Here is a 21071-nt window from a genome sequence, read left to right as displayed (position 1 = left end):
TGGCTCCTCGAGACATTTCCCTGATGACGTTCTCATTGCACTAAATAAGCGTGTTCAGACTCCCAGACCTGCCTTTGTTTACAAAGATTAAGCTCGACTTGAGCTCAGCGCCCAGGTATAAACAGCCCCCGCGCTCCGCCCCAGAGGTGGCTGCATCTGAGCACCGCGCAAGGCGTACCTGGCTAAACAGCCCCCGTGCTTCGCCCCAGAGGTGGCTGCATCCCTGTGCTGGGGCAGGGATCCAGGTAGAAACAGCCCCCAGGCCAAACCCAAATGTAAGCAGAGACCTCGTGTTCTGGATGAAAATGGAGAGCAGAGATTGATGCTTTATTATTTTAATGAGCGCATCAGTAAATCAAGCAATCTGGCTCTAATTAATCAGCCACTGATCACAGCCAGTGAATGGCTCCACGGTGCCACGTGGAGAGTCGCAGGCTGAGGTATGTTAACGAGGGGAACGCTCTGCTACAGGATTTTGCTGGAATGGATGGGCTCCATTAGCCAGAGGAATTCCCCATCTCTGGGATCTGGGCATAGGATTTTAACGCCGGCAAGGTGGACTGATCCCAGTGCATCCCGATGCCCGTGATGCTCGCCCCATTGTGGTGGCCGCTGATGAAGGCCAGGACGTTGCCCTGCTCCAGGGGGACGGCGTTGAAGCTCTCCCCAGCCGGCTGGCCGAAGAAGAAGGTGCGTCCGTAGTTGGTGAAGAAGATGAGCTGGTAGATGTAGGTGGAGTGTTTCCCGGAGATCTGCGTGATTTCCTCTCCATGGAACAGGGTCACCTCGTGATGTTTGCCTTGCTCATAGCCATAAGTTTTGCTCCATGTGCCAGCAAATTGGAACTGGAGGCTGGGGGGAGATGAGAGGGTACAATCAGCCCCCCCTCAAAATCTGGGTAGAACCCCAAAAACCCCCATCCGTTTCCCTGTCCACTGAGCCCCGCTTCCGTTCCTCCATCCCTTGTGTCTGCCTCGATTCCCCATCCCCCCACTCTGCTCCCCAAATCCCAGACCTCCCCCCTCTCCTCCATACCCCCCTGTGCCTCCCGCCGCCCTCTGATCCCCCAGGCCCGGGACTCACGCTTTGATGTAGGCGCTGGGGTGTTCCCAGACCCGGAAGGCCGTGATGGGGCCCCAGAAGTGGTCTCCGGAATAAGAGAACGAGGTCCCCACAGCTGAGCCGAACTCCCCGGAATAGGAGAATCGGGTCTGGGCTGGAACGAGGGAACGAGAGAATAGAACTGGTGCAGCTGGGATCAGAGATTGGCTCATACAGGGGATGAGTGGGGGGGCTGCAGGTCAGGAGTGAGGGGCACCGGCAGAGCTGGGGGGGGCAGGGCTGGGCTGGCAGGGGCTGCGGGTCGGGAGTGAGGGGCACCGGCAGAGCTGGGGGGGCCCAGGGCTGGGCTAACAGGGGGCTGCGGGTCGGGAGTGAGGGGCACCGGCAGAGCTGGGGGGGACAGGGCTGGGCTGGCAGGGGCTGCGGGTCGGGAGTGAGGGGCACTGGCAGAGCTGGGGGGGGCAGGGCTGGGCTAGCAGGGGCTGCGGGTCGGGAGTGAGGGGCACCGGCAGAGCTGGGGGGGCCAGGGCTGGGCTAGCAGGGGGCTGCGGGTCGGGAGTGAGGGGCACCGGCAGAGCTGGGGGGGACAGGGCTGGGCTGGCAGGGGCTGCGGGTTGGGAGTGAGGGGCACTGGCAGAGCTGGGGGGGGGCAGGGCTGGGCTAGCAGGGGCTGCGGGTCGGGAGTGAGGGACACCGGCAGAGCTGGGGGGGCAGGGGGCTGTGGGTCGGGAGTGAGGGGCACCGGCAGAGCTGGGAGGGCAGGGGGCTGCGGGTCGGGAGTGAGGGGCACCGGCAGAGCTGGGGGGGCAGGGGGCTGCGGGTCGGGAGTGAGGGGCACCGGCAGAGCTGGGAGGGGGCAGTGCTGGGCTGGCAGGGGCTGCGGGTCGGGAGTGAGGGGCACCGGCAGGGCTGGGGGGGCAGGGGGCTGCGGGTCGGGAGTGAGGGGCACTGGCAGAGCTGGGGGGGCAGGGGGCTGCGGGTCGGGAGTGAGGGGCACCGGCAGAGCTGGGAGGGGGCAGTGCTGGGCTGGCAGGGGGCTGCGGGTCGGGAGTGAGGGGCACCGGCAGGGCTGGGGGGGCAGCGGGCTGCGGGTCGGGAGTGAGGGGCACCGGCAGGGCTGGGGGGGCAGGGGGCTGCGGGTCGGGAGTGAGGGGCACCGGCAGGGCTGGGGGGGCAGCGGGCTGCGGGTCGGGAGTGAGGGGCACCGGCAGGGCTGGGGGGGCAGCGGGCTGCGGGTCGGGAGTGAGGGGCACCGGCAGAGCTGGGGGGCAGGGGGCTGCGGGTCGGGAGTGAGGGGCACCGGCAGGGCTGGGGGGGGCTGCGGGTCGGGAGTGAGGGGCACCGGCAGAGCTGGGGGGCAGGGGGCTGCGGGTCGGGAGTAAGGGGCACCGGCAGGGCTGGGGGGGCAGGGGGCTGCGGGTCGGGAGTGAGGGGCACCGGCAGGGCTATGTTTGTTCTCCTCACCTGCAGTTTCCGAGACCGAATTTGCCAGAAGGACAAAAGTCCCAATGAGGATTTGCAGCAGCAGCATCCTGAACGGGACACAAGCGACAGGCTGGGAACCCTGTGCCCCATTCCCCCCCCCCCCCACCGAACCGGCTGGTCCCTGCCCCGGGGCCGGATCGGAGCCAGCCCCCCATTCTCTGCCCCCCTGAACCAGCCAGTCCCCACCCTGGGGCCGGGTCGGAGCTGGCGCCCCCTGGAGGGGACAGGCCCCTGCCCCATTCCCACCCCCTGGGCCAGCCGGTGTGTCAAAGAAAGCGGAGCCGCCCCTACCTGGTTCTGGGTCTCTCTGGCCGGTGAATCCTCCTGCACCGTCTATATAGGGGCCTGGAGCGCTCTGGGTGTCACGTCACAGGGCGCATCTCCCGGAGCCTGGAGTCGTTCCCAGGAAATCCCCAGCCAAAGATAACAAATCCCCACCCCGCACAATTGTCGAGCAAAGGTGTGTCACACAATAGCACCGCAGTGCGTCAGAGAGCAGCCGGGGGGAGCTGAGACCCGAATCCCAGCCTGACCCCATTGGGGGCGGAGGGGGGGACTCCGGAGTGACCCCTGGGGCGTGAGATTCCAAGGCAGCCCTGACTCCATTTATATTGGGGCCAGATCCTGCTCCCAATTCCCCCGGAGCAAAGCCTGAACTCTTCCAGGGGGCCCGGACCCTCATGCCACCCAGAAGGCAAACAACGCGAATGTTTACTTTTAAAAACCTCATGATCAAGCAAGCAAATCGCAGGCTTCTTCGGGGCCCAGACCTGTGATTTCTCCAGGATCCGCCAGTGAGGTGATTCATGTTTCTAGTGTCCCGGACAGTTCCTGGGTGATTTGCCAGCAGACGTGGATTGTGTTTGACTTCCGCTGTAACATAATCCAACTTTCTCACCGTCTTGTTCTAAGAAGTTGCTCCCAGTTGCCACCTGCAATCAGCCAGGGGTGGGACATGGCCCAAGCAGGCCTGGGCATAGACGTCAAACCTCCACGAGCCAGCTAAGGACGTCGAGGGGTGTCCCGCACGAGCCCGGCGCTGCGATGTTTGGTCCAGACTGGCTTCTTTGGCTTGCAAATGCCCCATCGGGGAAATCTCCCATGTTTACGTTCCCAAAAGCACTGAGGAAAATCTATTTTCTTTGGGTCGCAGAGAAGCCGGGGAAAGTTTGTTTGGTTTGGCGATATGGCAGGGCTGACGCCTGCAGGGGGCGCCCTCCCGCATAGGCAATAGGCAAAGCCTGCCTCAGTTTACCATTCAGAACTGGACACAGGATTCCAGCAGCCGTCGCACCAGGGCCAAATACAGAGGTCAAATAACCTCTCTGCTCCCACGTGCGATTCCCCTATTTCTGCATCCCAGGATCGCATTCGCTTTTTGGCCACAGCGTTGCACTGGGAGTTCGTATTCAGCTAATTATCCACCATGGTCCCCAAGTCATTTTCCGAGTCCCTGCTTCGCAGGTTAGAGTCCCCCAGCCTGTATGTTTGGCCGACATTCTTGGTTCCTAGATGGACACATTAACATTAAAACACACGGTGTTTGCTCACGCCCAGTTTACCCAGCGATCCCGATCGCTCTGAATCAGGGACGTGTCCTCTTCATTGTTTACCATTCCCCCAATTTTTATGCCACCTGCAAACACTATCAGAGATAAAAACAACGAGGAGTCTGGTGGCATCTTAAAGACGAACGGATTGATTTGGGCATAAGCTTTCATGGGTAAAAAAACACTTCTGGAGCTGGAGTGAAAGTTACCTCGCAAGTGGAGAACCAGTGTTGACAGGGCCAATTCAATCAGGGTGGATGTAGTCCACTCCCAATAATAGATGAGGAGGTGTCAATTCCAGGAGAGGAAAAGCTGCTTCTGTAATGAGCCAGCCACTCCCAGTCCCTAGTCAAGCCCAGATTAATGGTGTTGAATTTGCAAATGAATTTTAGTTCTGCTGTTTCTCTTTGAAGTCTGTTTCTGAAGTTTTTTTGTTCAATGAGTAGGTTAGATAAATGTCTATCAGGGATGGTCTAGACAGTATTTGGTCCTGCCATGCGGGCAGGGGACTGGACTCGATGACCTCTCGAGGTCCCTTCCAGTCCTAGAATCTATGATTCTATGAATCAATGATAGTGACTTTTAAATCTGTCATAGAATGACCGGGGAGATTGAAGTGTTCACTTACTGGCTTATGTATGTTACCATTCCTGATGTCTGATTTGTGTCCATTTATTCTTTTGCGGAGGGACTGTCCGGTTTGGCCAATGTACATGGGAGAGGGGCATTGCTGGCACATGATGGCATATATGACATTAGTGGATGTGCAGGTGAATGAGCCCCTGATGGTTTGGCTGATGTGGTTGGGTCCTCTGATGGTGTCGCTAGAATAGATATGGGGACAGAGAAGGCAACGAGGTTTGCTACAGGGATTGGTTCCTGGGTTGGTGTTTCTGAAAGCTTATGCCCAACAGACTAACACGGCTACCCCCTGATATTTGTCTATCAGGGATGATTTCGTGTTTTCTCCCAGGTCACTGATAAAGATGTTCAATAGCAGAGTGCCAAGAACCAATCGCTGAGGGACTCCGCTGGGAACAGATCCACTTGCTGACAATTCCCCACTTACAGGTACATTTCGAGATCTATCAGTTAGCCAGTTTTGAATCCATTTAGTGTGTGCCATGTTAATTTTATATTGTCTAAGTTTTTTCATCAAAATGTTGTGTGGTACCAAACACCTTACAGAAGTCTAAGTATAGTACGTCCACACTATTCCCTTTATCAACCAGACTTGTAAGCTCATCGCAAAAAGATATCGAGTTCGTTTGACAAGATCTATTTTCCACAAACCCGTGTTGATTGACATGAATTCCCATCCTTTTATTTAGGGTAATGTAATTGCCCTGTAATTTTAATGCTGGGTTCCCCAGCTCCAGCCAGTTTTCTCCCAATAGCTTGCATCAGATCTTCCTCCCAACTGTTTTGTCTGTGTCACACTTGCAACAAAGCAACCTCTGATTCTTCTGGGTCTCAGACAACACAAAGGGTTGCAAAGACCCTCAAAGAAATTCTGTTTTGTTTCGGGTGTGGGGGACACAGGGGAAAGTTTCTTTGTTTGGGGGTTTGGGGATTGAAAAAACCACCCAGGAAAGTTTGTTTTGTCTGGGCATCGTCTGTTGTGTCCAGGTCGTACCCAAGACTCATTCGTCGCATCTGGTCTGGGATTGTTGGATAAACTCCCCCTGGAACTCAGGACCATGCACTTCCAGCACCAGACGCCTTCCTTTGACATGTCTTCACATCAAATAGTCCCTTCCAAAACCAGGCCGTGCAATGCACACTGGGGAGAGGACAGGAGACCACGCCGCATGCACAGTCTGTGGACGGCGCCCAGACACCACGGGGCTGCGGGCCAGAGGAAGAAATGAAGGAGAATCGGACCGAACGTGGGGCGATGTCTGTTTGCTTCAGGACGCAGCCGTAAAAACTCCGGGTTCTGGGTTTCAACGACAGGCCGGGGACGTTTGCGGCAGCGAATGTGGTTGGTTGTTTGGTTCCAGGCCAACGCTTCCCACCCACCCGCGAGCCCTTTGGCGACCGCGCTCCAGGAGCTATCGACTAGTCAAACAGGTGTGGCACGAACGCCCCTTATCGGCCGAGCTCCCTCCCTAGGGGCACAGAGGCCGGGCTGGGAACAGCGGGAGCTGGCGTGTGCCGACACCAGGGTAAATCTGGGGTGTGTGGCACCCACCTCCAGCGTGGGTATGTACAGGCGGAAACCGATATAAGAAGGACTTTAATTGACATCTGTATCTTCAGCGCTTCGGTCCCATTGTTTGCTCTGGGGGATAAAGCGGTTCCCTTGCTCCAGTCTCCACTCCTGCCATTGAAATTTAGGGTGATATTTAGCACCTGTCGAAACAGCTGCTTCACCCCAGAGGCAGCCGCAGCTCATGTCTGGTTTATGTCCACCTCATTACAGCCTCCGTCTCAGGGCTCATGGGGGACAGCTTTGGTTGAGATTGCTGGCCCCACCACAGCAATGAAAGTCTGGGCAGGGTCCCTCCCACTCCCCCTCCCCGGGTGAGAGTGAGGGGCTGCGGGTCGGGAGTGAGGGGCACCGGCAGAGCTGGGGGGGCGGGGCAGGGCTGTGCTAGCAGGGGCTGCGGGTCGGGAGTGAGGGGCACTGGCAGAGCTGGGGGGGAGGGCTGGGCTAGCAGGGGCTGTGGGTCGGGAGTGAGGGGCACCAGCAGAGCTGGGGGGCCCAGGGCTGGGCTAGCAGGGGGCTGCGGGTCGGGAGTGAGGGGCACCGGCAGAGCTGGGGGGAGGCAGGGCTGGGCTGGCAGGGGCTGCGGGTCGGGAGTGAGGGGCACCGGCAGAGCTGGGGGGCCCAGGGCTGGGCTAGCAGGGGGCTGCGGGTCGGGAGTGAGGGGCACCGGCAGGGCTGAGGGGAGCTCAGGGCTGAGCTAGCAGGGGCTGCGGGTCGGGAGTGAGGGGCACCGGCAGAGCTGGTGGGGGCAGGGCTGGCAGGGGCTGCGGGTCGGGAGTGAGCGGCACCGGCAGAGCTGGGGGGGGGCAGGGCTGGCAGGGGCTGCGGGTCGGGAGTGAGGGGCACCGGCAGAGCTGGGGGGGGCAGGGCTGGGCTGGCAGGGGCTGCGGGTTGGGAGTGAGGGGCACCGGCAGAGCTGAGCGGGGCAGGGCTGGGCTGGCAGGGGCCGCGGGTTGGGAGTGAGGGGCACCGGCAGAGCTGAGCGGGGCAGGGCTGGGCTGGCAGGGGCTGTGGGTCGGGAGTGAGGGGCACCGGCAGAGCTGGGGGGGGGGCAGGGCTGGGCTAGCAGGTGTTAGCCAAATGGGCTCGTTTCCCCCTGGAGCTGCCCAATTACCCCAAGGAGGCACGGGAGTCTAGAAGACGGCTTTGAGTTTTTATTGACCAGTCAGCTGAGTGGCGCTCTCCTCGGCTAATGCCAGAGAGAGAGAGCCCCTTACAAGTACAGAGCAGCCTTTTTATACCTAGCAACAAACAACTTAGCATGCATACCTTATACGCGTATGCGGAAGGAACATTTCAAAGGGCCTTGTGTGCAGATTGAGAGAGGGGCAAGGGAATGGATACATAACAGGATGCGGTTTAACATTTTACTTGAACTTATCACCTCTTTCCTTAGCACCCCCCCTTCTCTCCCCCCTGCACTCCACTCTGAAGCATATGTTAGACTGAAATAGCAGTGCCTGTCTGTCTCACCTAGGCTGGTGGTTTGGCCACCTTGTCTTATTGCATAATCTTGCTGCACAGAGGGCTGCAGCGGGTGTTTTGCAGAGACAGCCGTTGCTCCTGATATGACAGCTGGGCTTATAAGCAAATAGTTGACCTGTTGCTCAAACACTGGGGCTGGGGGTCGGGAGTGAGGGGCACGGGCAGAGCTGAGGGGAGCCCAGGGCTGGGCTGGCTGGGGCTGCGGGTCGGGAGTGAGGGGCACTGGCAGAGCTGGGGGGAGGCAGGGCTGGGCTGGCAGGAGCTGCGGGTCGGGAGTGAGGGGCACCGGCAGAGCTGGAGGGGGACAGGGCTGGGCTGGCAGGGGCTGCGGGTCAGGAGTGAGGGGCACCGGCAGAGCTGGGGGGGGCAGGGCTGGGCTGGCAGGGGCTGCGGGTCAGGAGTGAGGGGCACCGGCAGAGCTGGGGAGGGCAGGGCTGGGTTAGCAGGGGCTGCGGGTCGGGAGTGAGGGGCACCGGCAGAGCTGGGTGGGGGGGCAGGGCTGGGCTAGCAGGGGGCTGCGGGTCGGGAGTGAGGGGCACCGGCAGAGCTGGGGGGGGGCAGGGCTGGGCTAGCAGGGGCTGCGGGTCGGGAGTGAGGGGCACCGGCAGAGCTGGGGAGGGCAGGGCTGGGTTAGCAGGGGCTGCGGGTCGGGAGTGAGGGGCACCGGCAGAGCTGGGTGGGGGGGCAGGGCTGGGCTAGCAGGGGGCTGCGGGTCGGGAGTGAGGGGCACCGGCAGAGCTGGGGGGGGGCAGGGCTGGGCTGGCAGGGGCTGCGGGTCGGGAGTGAGGGGCACCGGCAGAGCTGGGGGTGGGGGGGCAGGGCTGGGCTAGCAGGGGCTGCGGGTCGGGAGTGAGGGGCACCGGCAGAGCTGGGGGGGCAGGGCTGGGCTGGCAGGGGCTGCGGGTCGGGAGTGAGGGGCACCGGCAGAGCTGGGGGGGGACAGGGCTGGGCTGGCAGGGGCTGCGGGTCAGGAGTAAGGGGCACCGGCAGAGCTGGGGGGGGGGCAGGGCTGGGCTGGCAGGGGCTGCGGGTCAGGAGTGAGGGGCACCGGCAGAGCTGGGGGGGGGACAGGGCTGGGCTGGCAGGGGGCTGTGGGTCGGGAGTGAGGGGCACTGGCAGAGCTGGGGGGGAGCCCAGGGCTGGGCTAGCAGGGGGCTGCGGGTCGGGAGTGAGGGGCACCGGCAGAGCTGGGGGGGGGCAGGGCTGGGCTGGTAAGTGCTGCAGGTCGGGAGTGAGGGGCACTGGCAGAGCTGGGGGGGGCAGGGCTGGGCTAGCAGGGGGCTGCGCATCAGGAGTGAGGGGCACCGGCAGAGCTGGGGGTTTGTTCTACTCACCTGCAGTTTCTGAGACCGAATTAGGCAGGGGGACGAGGGTCACGACTCGGATTTGCAGCAGCAGAATCCTGTACAGGAGGGTTACAAGTGACAGGTGGGAACCCCGGGTCCCACGCCCCAGCCCTGAGCCAGCCAGTCCCTGCCCTGGGGCCGGATCAGAGCCAGCGCCCTCTAGAGGGGAAATACATTTAGTACTGTATTAAGTTACTTGTATATAAAAATATCTTAATAAAGAAAACTATATAATAAGAAATAAAATATACGATGCAGTGATAAAATACTAGATCATGAATTCTTAGGAACAATATGAATAAGTAATACAAACAGTGGTTGATCATGTAATGAGAGAAATTTAATACTAAAACTATTAATAATGACCAGTGCCTTATGCCAATACACTAGCACTGCGATAATTAATAATAGCGGCTTATTAAAATCAAACGGGTGTAAGAGCGACATTCACAAGTTATCTCCGCCCAGAGACAAGCGGAGAAACGTCGAGCGCAGGGCCCCACCAGCCCAGCCGTTAATGGATTACAAATGAGTTTTTCACACACAGCAGCACATACCTGAGTGGGACTAGCTGGCTGAAGAATTAATCTGCATGGCGTGTATTTACATAGAGTGATACACGCATCACGTGGTCTAACACATCTTCCCGGGAGCTGGAGAGTTTCCCAGGAAATCTGCCAGACAAAAAACCCAACCCTGCACCCTGCCAGCACAAGTGATTATTACAGATTAGGATTATTATTAGGGTTAGGATTATTTCAAGTCAGCCTAGGCCATTGTGCCGAATGCAACGAGCGGAGAAAGGGGAGCTGAGATCAGAATCCAGCTCTCACCCCACGGCAGTCAGGGCGTGACTCCGGATTGACCCCGGGGGAGCTGAGATCAGAATCCAGCCATGATCCCATCTACACTGGGGCTGGATTTCGATCTCAGATCCCCCGGAGTAAATCCTGAATTCTCTCAGGTGAGTCCGGCCCTCACACAACCCGGCAGGCAAATAAAAAGAACGTTTTAAAAAATCTCCTGGTGCGTAACCAAAATCTCAGGATTTTTAGGCGAACTCTCGGGATTTTCGGGCCGGGACCCGGGACCATTCGGCACTTAGGAATCCCAGGCTGGGGCGGTTCATGGCTCCGTGTGTGCCCTGGGCAGTGCCCTGGCGGTTTGCCAGCAGACTGTGAATTGTGTTTGTTTTGTTATCTATTAACCCAACGTCCTCACCTCCTTGCTCTGAGAAACTGCTCCCAGCTGGTAATCAGCTTGTTTGGGTTGGGCGGGCCCCCCTCGGTGCCCCCAATTCCTTCGGGGTACGGAGAACACAAGGGAAAGGTGGTTTTGTTACGGGCTGACCCCTGCAAGGGGCGCCCTCCCACAGTGAGACAGGCGTGTCCTGCCTCAGTTTACCATTCAGACCCCGCTTTGCCCCTCTCCTCCACCGCAGGGTCGCTTCACCCGCCTGGGAAAGGGAGCTCGTCCCACGCCGAGTCTTTCTACCCCCTGCTGGGTTCCCCGGCTCCCACCTGTTTCCTCCAGGAGCTCCCATAAAATCCCTCCCCGTTCTCACGTAGCTTCCTCCAGCACCCGTCTGCTCCCCTTTGCTTAGCTGCTGGTTAGGTCATTTCCAAAGGCCCCCGTCGGGCAGCTAACCCGTCCCAGATGAACCGGACCTTAAAGAGCCCGGTGGCCGGGGGACAGGGTCGAAGCCACCCCCCACGGGGAAATCCACTTTGCTTTGGGCTTGCCAAGGATCAAGGAATGACTGGTTTTGTCTGGGTCTCAGAGAGCCCCAGGGGAAACATTGTGTTGTCGGGGTCACAGACCCAACAAAGCGGCAGTTGTTGTGTCTGGGTCGTAGACGCCGCTCAGGGGCGTCTGATTTCTCCCCGTCGCAGCCACAACACGGCAACGGCAATGTCTGGGTCGCAGACAACACAAAGGGCAACTCTAGCTCTGTCTGGCTGCAAAGGCCGAGAAGGAGAATTTCTTGTGTTCGGGGCAGCGGGAACACGGGGACGCTTGTTTTGTTTGGGTCGCAGCCAGAGAATCTGGATGCTTTTGTCTGGGCTGCAGATACACCCCACAAAGTGTTGTGTGGTGTGGGTGTAAGACACAACCCCGCCTTGTCGCAGACACTAAGCAGCAGCATCTGTTTCCTGCGTGTCGTGGACAGGGGGCTTTCTCGGCACAGACCCCGTGGACCTCACGGCCGTCCCAGGCCTCCGCCCGTCCACGCCAAGCACCAGGCACCTTTCTTTGATGTGCCTCCTGCACCGTAAACACGGAGCCCGGCAAATAGTCCCTACCAAAACCAGGCCCTGCAATGCACACTGGGGAGAGGACAGGGGACCCTGCCGCATGTGCGAGTCTGCGGACGGCGCCCAGACACCACGGGGCTGCGGGCCAGAGGAAGAACCGAAGGAGAATCGGACCGAACGTGGGGCGATGTCTGTTTGCTTCGGGACGCAGCCATAAAAACTCCGGGTTCTGGGTTTCAACGACAGGCCGGGGACGTTTGCGGCAGCGAATGTGGTTGGTTGGTTGGTTCCAGGCCAACGCTTCCCACCCACCCGCGAGCCCTTTGGCGACCGCGCTCCAGGAGCTATCAGCTAGTCAAACAGGTGTGGCACGAACGCCCCTTATCGGCCGAGCTCCCTCCCTAGGGGCACAGAGGCCGGGCTGGGAACAACGGGAGCTGGCGTGTGCAGATGCCAGGGTAAATCTGGGGTGTGTGGCACCCACCTCCAGAAAGCCGATATAAGGAGGCCATGAACTGAGGTCTCCAGCTTCAGCGGTTGGCCCAGGGAAAGGTAAGTGCCGTGGCTGGAGCGTTCCTGCTCCGATCTCGGATTGGCTGCTGAAGTTTGGGGTTAGAGTTTGGATCTCTACAAACGGCTGCTCCACCCCAGAGCTGGCTGCATCTCAGCATTGGGTGAGGGGGTCCCTGTATAAACAGCCCTCGCGCTCCACCCCAGAGAGGCCGCCTCTCAGGTTCAGCCGATGTTAGATGGATTTGGTAGGAATTTTCCAGTTCCTGGTGCCTGGACATGAGCCTTTGTAGGAAATGAACGGTTTGAAAGCAACGAATCCAGGCAAATTCCCTCCCAATTGTCTCTGTTCTCAGACGTTCTGCCGAGATCCCCAGCCACGATGCTCCAGTTCCTTCTCCTCGTGGCGATTGGCGCCAGCGTCTGCAGAGGTAGGAGCGAAGGGTGGGGTGCTGTGTAGGAAAGGGTGCGAGCAGGGCGTGACTTGTGCTGCATTCGGATGGGAGACGCTCAGAGTGGGGGTGGGGGTCCTCGCTCCCCAGAGTCCGTGTTGTCCTGAGTGCCGGGCGAGGGGTCCCCGTGCGCCCCCCCTGCCCCAGAGGGGCCGCGTCCCAGCGCCGGGCGAGGGGTCCCCATGTGCCCAGCCCACACCCTGCATCTCAAGTCTGATTTATCTTCCTGCAGGTCAAGACCAAGCTGTAGCAGCCTCGTTCTCTGGGCTCTATGGAGGCACCGGGGGGGACGAATTCTCCCAAACCAATTTTGAGATTGTTGGACCCATCACTGGAATGAAGATCTGGACGGGCATCCTGACCCTCCACGGGTGAGATCTGGGACAGTGGGGGCCTGTGGGTCGGGAGTGAGGGGCACCGGCAGAGCTGGGGGGGGGGCAGGGCTGGGCTGGCAGGGGCTGCGGGTTGGGAGTGAGGGGCACCGGCAGAGCTGGGGGGGACAGGGCTGGGCTGGCAGGGGCTGCGGGTCGGGAGTGAGGGGCACCGGCAGAGCTGGGGGGGCAGGGCTGGGCTGGCAGGGGCTGCGGGTTGGGAGTGAGGGGCACTGGCAGAGCTCGGGGGGGCAGGGCTGGGCTGGCAGGGCCTGTGGGTCGGGAGTGAGGGGCACTGGCAGAGCTGGGGGGGCAGGGCTGGGCTGGCAGGGGCTGCGGGTCGGGAGTGAGGGGCACCGGCAGAGCTGGGGGGGGGGCAGGGCTGGGCTGGCAGGGGCTGCGGGTTGGGAGTGAGGGGCACCGGCAGAGCTGGGGGGGAGCCCAGGGCTGGGCTGGCAGGGGGCTGCGGGTCGGGAGTGAGGGGCACCGGCAGAGCTGGGGGAGCCCAGGGCTGGGCTGGCAGGGGGCTGCGGGTCGGGAGTGAGGGGCACCGGCAGAGCTGGGGGAGCCCAGGGCTGGGCTGGCAGGGGGCTGCGGGTCGGGAGTGAGGGGCACCGGCAGAGCTGGGGGGCACAGGGCTGGGCTGGCAGGGGCTGCGGGTCGGGAGTGAGGGGCACCGGCGGAGCTGCGGGGGGGCAGGGCTGGGCTAGCAGGGGCTGTGGGTCGGGAGTGAGGGGCATTGGCAAGGCTGGGGGTGGGGGCAGGGCTGGGCTGGCAGGGGCTGCGGGTCGGGAGTGAGGGGCACCGGCAGAGCTGTGGGGGGCAGGGCTGAGCTGGCAGGATCTGCGGGTCGGGAGTGAGGGGCACCGGCAGAGCTGGGGGGGGCAGGGCTGGGCTAGCAGGGGCTGCTGGTCGGGACTGAGGGGCACCGGCAGGGCTGGGCTGGCAGGGGCTGCGGGTCGGGACTGAGGGGCACCCTGCCATCCCCCCAGGATCCAGGTTCGCTACGGGAACGCGTGGAGCAGTGTGAACGGGGCGGCCTGGGGCACGCTTGTGCAGATGGACCTGGAGCCGGGCGAGAGCGTCGTGCAGGTTCAGGGCAGCTACAGTTACTGGGTCGTCACCTCGCTGACCTTCACCACCAGCCTGGGCCGCACCTTCCTGTTCGGGAACCAGAGCGGGGGCACCTTCCTGGCGCTGCCCCCGGCCCCGGGCTCCGTGCTGCGAGCCGTCAGCGGCCGGGCCGGCTCCTACCTCTACGCCATCGGCTTCCACTGGGGCGCCTCCCCCGCCAAGGGGGCGCCCTGCAGCACCTGAGTCTGGGGAGGAGCCGCCCGGCCGCACCGCCAGGGAGTCAATAAACTCGTCCCCTGCAGCCAGCCTCACGTCTCGGGTCTGTGTGAGACGCGCGCGGCCAGCGGAGGCCCCAGGGGCACCCCCGCCCCGTCCCGCTGCCTCGGGCTGGTGTCCCGGATGCCTGGGTCCCAATCCCCATCCGAGTCTCTGGGGGCCCTGAGTGGACCTGTCCCAAACACCTGGGTCCCGTTCCCCATCCTGGACGCCTGGGTCCCAGTCCCCCTCCATTCCCTCCCCACCATCCTGGACACCTGGGTCCCATTTCTCCTCCCTCCCCTCCCCACCATCCCGGATACCTGGGTCCCTCCCCCGGGCGAGGAGTCCCCATGTGCCCAGCCCACTGGAGGGGCTGCGTCCCAGCGCCTGGTGAGGGGTCCCCATGTGCCCAGCCCCCCAGAGGGGCCGCGTCCCAGCGCCGGGCGAGGAGTCCCCATGTGCCCAGCCCCCCAGAGGGGCCACGTCCCAGCGCCGGGCGAGGGGTCCCTGGATAAACCATTGTTATCAGACTAAGAGGAGGAATATTTGCAGGTGTCCTTGGAGGGAGTTAGAGGGGGAGGTTCTGGGAATTGTAGCAAAGGATTGTGGGTAAGTAGGTAAAATCCACTTCCTCATGCCCGAGTATCAGGGACATCACAGCCTCACTTCTGACCCAGGCATGTGCCTTCTCGTCCACCCAGCAGACAGGCCAGACTCTTCCTTTGGGTCAGCTGCCTCAGTTTCCCAGTCGCTTCGGGCCAGCGTTTCACACCTGATTCCACGCACGGCCTCGTGGGTCGGCCCAAACACCGCTTGGTGCCGCTTACACCCACAATACAAACGCCAGCGCAGACGCGCCCGGCTGTACCCTCCATCCTAACAACAACACGGGTCTCAGGACCGGCTGGACGCTCCCACCAGGGCCCCGGCCTGGGAGTTGCCTCCTATAATGGCCGGACTGCAGAAGGGGGAAGGAAAAAACTCCCACAAACCTTGTCTTAAAAACCTTGTCTCCTGAGACGCTATAACGGACGTCGCTGTTAGTTACCGGCCCCTCGCTAAGGCTGGACCGGCAGCTAGGCCGGGACCCTGTTTTCTTGGGACAGGCGTCATGGTTACGCCTCTTTCTCCAGGTCGATTTCTGATCCTATTTTGCCGTATTTCTTCCCAACGCCGGGATTCAGTGTCTCAGACCCATTCTTCACTGCCCCTCTGCCCGATTATCCAGCTTTCCATCACCGCAATCCTAACGCTAAAGCAGGTGAACGCTGGCACTCCCAGGGGCACTGCAAACGGCACCAAAATGACTCTTTTCTTTCGCATCATCTCAGTCTTTGGGGGGGGGTTCACGAGGTCCAGCCCCATTGCTCGTGCTCCTCGCCAAACCCACGGTTCACTTTCCCTTAGGCCTGGCGCCAGCCGATCGCCCCACAGCTCCAAAGTGCCGAAGTCCGGTTAGAAAATAGGGTTTAGTCTTCGAAATCAGTGAGGTGCTGAGCGCAGCAACACCAGAATCCCTTTGCAAATCCGGGCCTCTACGCGGGGGAAACAATCCAGCTCGTCGTACATTTCAAGACGCTCCGGTTTCTCCCAACTCAGCCAGCCCGTCTCTCGTTGTGATTTCTTTGGGCCAACCTCCTGGGCTGGACACGTACGACTCCATCTACGGCCTCCGCAGCTTGGCCGTTAATTGCGACGTCCCCTGGTGTCGGTTAGTCGTGCTCACGCGCGGGCGTCTCGTTTTCACCAGGGTCGCGGACGGTCCCTATTCCTCGCTGACTGGTGTCACGGACGCCGGTGTTCGCTGCGGGGCCCTGTAGCTATAAACACCGAGAGGGATTTAGGGCAAAAGTCAATGAGCCCTGCAGGGGGAAGGGGGGCACCTATCTGTGATGGGGCAAGCAACGTGGAATCATGATTCTTGTGTTCTCTCCCCGGCTCTGGCAGGGGAGTGGGGGCTGGTGGGTTAGAGCAGGGGGCGCTGGGAGCCAGGACTCCTGGGTTCTCTCCCGGCTCTGGGAGGGGAGTGGGGTCTGGTGGGTTAGAGCAGGGAGGGCTGGGAGCCAGGACTCCTGGGTTCTCTCCCCGGCTCTGGCAGGGGAGTGGGGGCTGGTGGGTTAGAGCAGGGGGGGCTGGGGGACAGGACTCCTGGGTTCTCTCCCCAGCTCTGGGAGGGGGGTGGGGTCTAGTCGACCAGAGCTAACTCTGTGACCCATAGAAAATAGATTTCCTCAATGCTCTTGGCAACCCAAACACAAGGAGGTTTTCCCTGTGGGATTTTTGCCACCCGAGGAAGCCGTCTGGAGACCCCCCTGCAATGTCCATAGCCTGCGAGTGGGAGGGAGGTGGGAGTCTCTGGCAGCTGTTACACAGGAACAAGGAGGTGAGAAGTTGGATTAAGCGGGAGCCAAAGACAAATACAGTCTGTGTATCTGCTGCCAATCACCTGGGAACTGCCGGTGATACACAAGGAACCATAAACCCCTAAATGCTGGGAAATCCCTAGGCTGGGCCCTGAAAAGCCTGAGCTTTTCTTTACTCATCAGGAGATTGAAAGAAATGGTGTTTGTTTGCCTGGCGGGTTGTGTGAGGGCCGGAGTCACCTGTGAGAATTCAGGATTTACGCCGGGGGAGCTGAGATCGAAATCCGGCCGCAGTGTAAATGGGTTTGGGGCTGAATTCGGATCTCGGGTCCCCTGGGGGTCAATCCGGAGTCACTCCCTGACTGCAGCGGGGTGACGGCTGGATTCTGATCTCAACTTCCTCTTTTCTATTCTTGGCATTCGGCACAAGCGGCTTTGCAGCCAGACAGAACTAGAGTTGCCCTTTGTGTTGTCTGCGACCCAGACGTTGACGTTGCCGTGTTGTGGCTGTGATGGAGAGGACCCAGGAGTCCTGGCTCCCACCCCCCAGTTCGAACCCACTAGACCCCAGCCCCCACCCCGAGCCGGGATAGAACCCAGGAGTCCTGGCTCCCCCTCCCCCAGCTGCTTCGAGCACAGAATAACCCCGGCTCCTTAAATCAGCTTCCTTGTGCGTCCATGTCTCCGCTAGGGCCTGGGGCCCGTGAGACGAGGAGAAAGGGCTTAATACTGCTGCTAAATCCAGAGTCACCCCTGCCTGCAATGGGGGTAGGAGCAGGTTCTCATCCCAGCTCCCTCAGGGCAGATCCGGAGTCACACCATGACTGGAAAGGGAGCAGGAGCAGGTTCTGATCCCAGCTCCCTCAGGACGGATCCGGAGTCACACCTGACAGCAATGGGGGCATGGCCGGGTTCTGATCCCAGCTCCCCCAGGGTCAATCCAGAGTCACACCCTGTTACCCCAGCCTTGCCAGAACCCTGAAGGCCAATAAAAGACCCCGGCATTTCCCAGGCTCGTGGCGCGGTCGGGCTGAAGGGGCCGTGAGGATCCCCCCGAAGATGCGTCACTTCAGCCCTCCTGGGTTTCGCCCCGACTCTCGGGAACATTCCCCGGCAGTGCAGAAGCTTTTCAGCCCCGTTTCTGGATTTTGAACCCCCCCAAATCCCCGGGTTTCTCAGCACCCGGCCTGGGAACTTTTCACCTCCTGGGCCGCGCCCACATGATTCGCCCGCAAGCACCAGAGATTGTGTTTGGCTGGAGCTACAGCTGGAGCCAACGCTCTTCCTTGTGGCTCCCAAAACGCTGCCGGCTGCGCTCAGCAGAGTGGGACGGCCCCAGGCAGACCCAGCCTTCAACCTCCCTCCTCCCGGGTTAGGACAGCGGGATCTGGCGCATTAGCCCCGCGGTGGAGGCGGGTTCGTTTGGGCTGCCCGGGGAGACGTCTCCCTTTGTCTGGGGAGCCCCCGGGTTGCAGCGGACAGGTTTTGGCCGGGTTGCAGGGACAGGCCAGGGAAGTTGCCCAGTTCGGATTGCAGACGGCACAAGGGACGACGCGTTTGGGCAAAGGGAAAATTCCCGTCGTGTGCGTCGGGAACGGAGCCCGGCCGCAGAGCCAGGCTCCGGGCAGCCGAAGGAGGGTGGGAGCCGGCTGCCCGCCGGATGGGCAGGGAGAGTCGCCCGCCCGGCTCCCAAAGCTGGCAGCCGTTGGGCGGCTCTGAGCGGTTCCCCGCGGCGGGTCCCGGCTCGCTCCACGCCCCTCGCCCGGGTCTAACAGGCCCTCGTGTACCTGCGACCAACGGGCCACAGCGTGAAACTAACCCCGTCCAGACGAAAGGGAGTTAAACCAGATCCGACTTTGGTCCCCAGAGCCCCATGGCAAAGCCCCGCTCAGCAGCCCTGGACCGGATCCAGCCGGGGAGGTGGTGGGATCCCCTGGGTCCCTCTCTGTGGCCCCGTCTCGTCAGTCCCAGGAGGTGGATGTGATGAAGTGGGGGATTTTCTTGTTTTTCCTTGTTTTTCCAATGGTTTGCATGCAGAGGGGGTGGGACTCAGTTTCCCTGGGTGTTACTGGATTAACGAGGGGAGGGGAGAGGGAGTTTGTGGTTACAGAGGACTGGAGAGGGAACTTGGGACCCCAGTCGATGGCCTGGAGGACACAGACCCCAGTGACCGGTGACCTGACGACCCGGAGACCCAGCTGAGGAGTTACAGCCGGTTCTGGCCAGTGGGAGGACAATGGGCTGCGGAGAGAGGACCCCGGTGTCCTGACCAGCCGGTTCCCGCCAGAGGGGGCAGAGGACAGAAGAGTGGAGAGGAGGCCCAGACGACCCTGTTTCCCTGGAGAGAAGACAATGGACAGAGGCGGGGCCTGGGGCCGGGGATCTCAGATGCCCAGCTGGGAGCAGGGGGCTCGGGGCTGGAGAGGGGGAGCAGGCAGAGCCCACCTGGATGCAGAGAGACTGGGATGTGCTGGGCTGAGGGAGGCCAGGCCTGAGGGTCAGAGAGTTTCCTGTGCTGTGTTCAACTCTCAATAAACCTCCAGTGTTACGCCGGCTGAGGGTCGCTCCAGGCTAGAGAAACGGGGGGGGTATTATTCCCTCTGGTAGTGGAGGCCCCAGAGCGAGGGGACTCCTGTGGGGCCCACGGCAGAGACAGACGTGCTAAGGCTCAGAGAGGTGCGGCTCCAGGCGGTGGAGGGGCCTGGCCCGAGAGAGAGTGGACCCCCGAGAAGGGCTGTCGCACTGAAGGGGACCCCCCCACGGACCGCACGGGGCCAAGAGTGGGCACGATCTGTGAGTCCGTGACAGTCCTTGGGGTCTGTTCACTGTCAGTGATGCCCTGTGGGTTCTCCCACTTCCCGTAGCTGGCTCCGACGTCCGGGCTTTGCAGCCGGCTGCCCTATTTACCTATCCGATTTAGAGCCACTGATTTGCGGATGCTGAAATAAATGTGTTAGTCTCGAAGGTGCCACAAGGACTCCGGTTCTCATTGCGGATACAGACTGACACGGCCGCTTCTCCGAAACCTATTTACTTCTCTTACCGAGCACGAGCGTCCAGCCTGCGGATTGGGTCACCTCCCTCGCCCCCTCCGCCAAAGAACCAGGCCTCCCCCCATGTGGTAATTAACGGGTCAGGCCAGGCCGCAGCTAAAAACAGGCCAGATCGGAGCCAGCACCCCCTAGAGGGGAAAGGCCCCGATCCCGTTCCCCACCCCCGATCCAGCCAGCGCCCCCCAGGGCCGGCTCGGGGCCAGCGCCCCCTAGAGGGGAAAGGCCCCGATCCCGTTCCCCACCCCCGATCCAGCCAGCGCCCCCCAGGGCCGGCTCGGGGCCAGCGCCCCCTAGAGGGGAAAGGCCCCGATCCCGTTCCCCACCCCCGATCCAGCCAGCGCCCCCCAGGGCCGGCTCGGGGCCAGCGCCCCCTAGAGGGGAAAGGCCCCGATCCCGTTCCCCACCCCCGATCCAGCCAGCGCCCCCCAGGGCCGGCTCGGGGCCAGCGCCCCCTAGAGGGGAAAGGCCCCGATCCCGTTCCCCACCCCCGATCCAGCCAATGCCCCCCAGGGCCGGCTCGGGGCCAGCGCCCCCTAGAGGGGAAAGGCCCTGTGTCCGGTTCCCAATTTTCTGCTGCCGATGGTTTCTTTTGTTGCCTCCTGCTGCCACCTAGTGGCCAATTCAGTTCAAGGCCCTGGTGCAGGGTGGGTTTGGGTGTCAGGGTGGGGGGACCCCCAGGGGGAAGGGAGGCCTGGGGGGGCGCTGGGGGGCCCTATCCCGCAGGGGCCCCGAGGGGGCGAATACTCTGAACACACAACGAAGAGCCGGTTTGTGCTGGTGCCAAGTGGCTGCTGGTTTATTGTGTCGTGACCCGTGCGGACGTGGGCGGGGGGCTAACACTGGGGGGGTCCCGGCAAGGGGGGCTCGGGAGGGGGCTGGGCGAGCGAGGGAGGGGCAATGGAAGAGGGAGCGAAGGGGCGCGAAGCCAAAGTGAGGCGGCTGGGAAGAGGGAGGACAGACAGATAGACGGAGAGAAAATCCACCTGGGGCCCGGGAAGTGTCTGTCTTCTACCCCCCTCCAGGATCCTCTCCCCCCCCCCCCGGCTGCCCATTGCAAGCCAACCCCCCCGATCACCCCCATGCTCCCCCCAACACCTGCCAGACTATCCGGCCCCCCAGGGCCCTCCAGAACAGCGCCTCCTATGGGCCCGTGCTCGCCCCAGCCCCCCAGGCCAGCCCCTGGCTGGGCGCCCGGCTCGCAGCGCGGGCAGTGGCCGGGGTAGGCGTCCCAGTGGAAGCCGAGGGCGTCGACGGCAGCCCCGGCGCGGCCGCTCGGGTAGCGCAGGACGGTGCGGGGGGGCAGGGGGGCAGCGTTGAAGCCGGTGCCCATGTCCTTGCCGAAGGAGAAGTGGCGGCCCCTGGCCGTGGTGAAGAGCAGCCGGCGCAGGTAGATCTTGTACTTCCCCGACACCTGCACGACTGACTCGCCGGGGTGCAGGGAAATCTCCTCCAGGGCCCCCCAGGAGCCACCCACGTAGTCGCTCCACTGAGACCGTAACGCACCTGCAGCCTGGGGGAGACGCACCTCACTCCCGACCCGCAGCCCCTGCCAGCCCAGCCCTGGGCCCCCCCCAGCTCCACCGGTGCCCCTCACT

The 21071-nt window shown here is 62.0% G+C and overlaps 3 protein-coding genes across 4 annotated transcripts in view; 1 reads left to right on the top strand and 2 right to left on the bottom strand.

Moving 5' to 3' along the window:
• Positions 1-319: 319 nt before the first annotated feature.
• On the bottom strand, positions 320-3231 carry LOC101946923 (zymogen granule membrane protein 16-like). The gene is made up of 4 exons (XM_065594131.1): positions 2839-3231; positions 2527-2594; positions 1084-1216; positions 320-852 (listed from the first exon to the last, which is right to left on the bottom strand). The coding sequence occupies exons 2-4, from the start codon at positions 2591-2593 to the stop codon at positions 498-500; spliced, it is 555 nt and encodes a 184-aa protein (XP_065450203.1). The 5' UTR covers position 2594; positions 2839-3231; the 3' UTR covers positions 320-497.
• Positions 3232-4578: 1347 nt separating this feature from the next.
• Positions 4579-18514, top strand: LOC103307066 (zymogen granule membrane protein 16-like). 2 transcript variants are annotated; one of them, XM_065594133.1, is made up of 4 exons: positions 4579-5168; positions 12262-12336; positions 12590-12728; positions 13721-18514. In XM_065594133.1, the coding sequence occupies exons 2-4, from the start codon at positions 12288-12290 to the stop codon at positions 14043-14045; spliced, it is 513 nt and encodes a 170-aa protein (XP_065450205.1). In that variant the 5' UTR covers positions 4579-5168; positions 12262-12287; the 3' UTR covers positions 14046-18514. The 2 variants fall into 2 exon arrangements, with proteins under 2 accessions (XP_065450205.1, XP_065450204.1); XM_065594132.1 differs by lacking the exon at positions 4579-5168 and adding an exon at positions 10785-11947.
• The window catches only part of ZG16 (zymogen granule protein 16), a 5972-nt gene continuing 673 nt past the window's right edge, over positions 15773-21071 (bottom strand). The window contains 3 exon segments of the mRNA XM_065590969.1: positions 15773-15880; positions 20576-20967; positions 20970-21005. Coding sequence (XP_065447041.1) covers positions 15773-15880; positions 20576-20967; positions 20970-21005 — 536 coding nt within the window.

The sequence above is a fragment of the Chrysemys picta genome, chromosome 4 (genome assembly GCF_011386835.1).
Source record: "Chrysemys picta bellii isolate R12L10 chromosome 4, ASM1138683v2, whole genome shotgun sequence".
Taxonomy (NCBI): Eukaryota; Metazoa; Chordata; order Testudines; family Emydidae; genus Chrysemys; species Chrysemys picta.
This window is presented reverse-complemented; position numbering and strand designations above follow the sequence as displayed.

Coding starts and splice junctions, on each gene's coding strand:
- LOC101946923 (XM_065594131.1), bottom strand. CDS start 2,593: ATGCTGCTGCTGCAAATCCTCATTGGGACTTTTGTCCTTCTGGCAAAT. Junction 1,217..2,526: donor TTCGGTCTCGGAAACTGCAG/GTGAGGAGAACA, acceptor CCCTCGTTCCAG/CCCAGACCCGATTCTCCTAT. Junction 853..1,083: donor CCCAGCGCCTACATCAAAGC/GTGAGTCCCGGG, acceptor ATCTCCCCCCAG/CCTCCAGTTCCAATTTGCTG.
- LOC103307066 (XM_065594133.1), top strand. CDS start 12,288: ATGCTCCAGTTCCTTCTCCTCGTGGCGATTGGCGCCAGCGTCTGCAGA. Junction 12,337..12,589: donor TGGCGCCAGCGTCTGCAGAG/GTAGGAGCGAAG, acceptor ATCTTCCTGCAG/GTCAAGACCAAGCTGTAGCA. Junction 12,729..13,720: donor GGCATCCTGACCCTCCACGG/GTGAGATCTGGG, acceptor CCATCCCCCCAG/GATCCAGGTTCGCTACGGGA.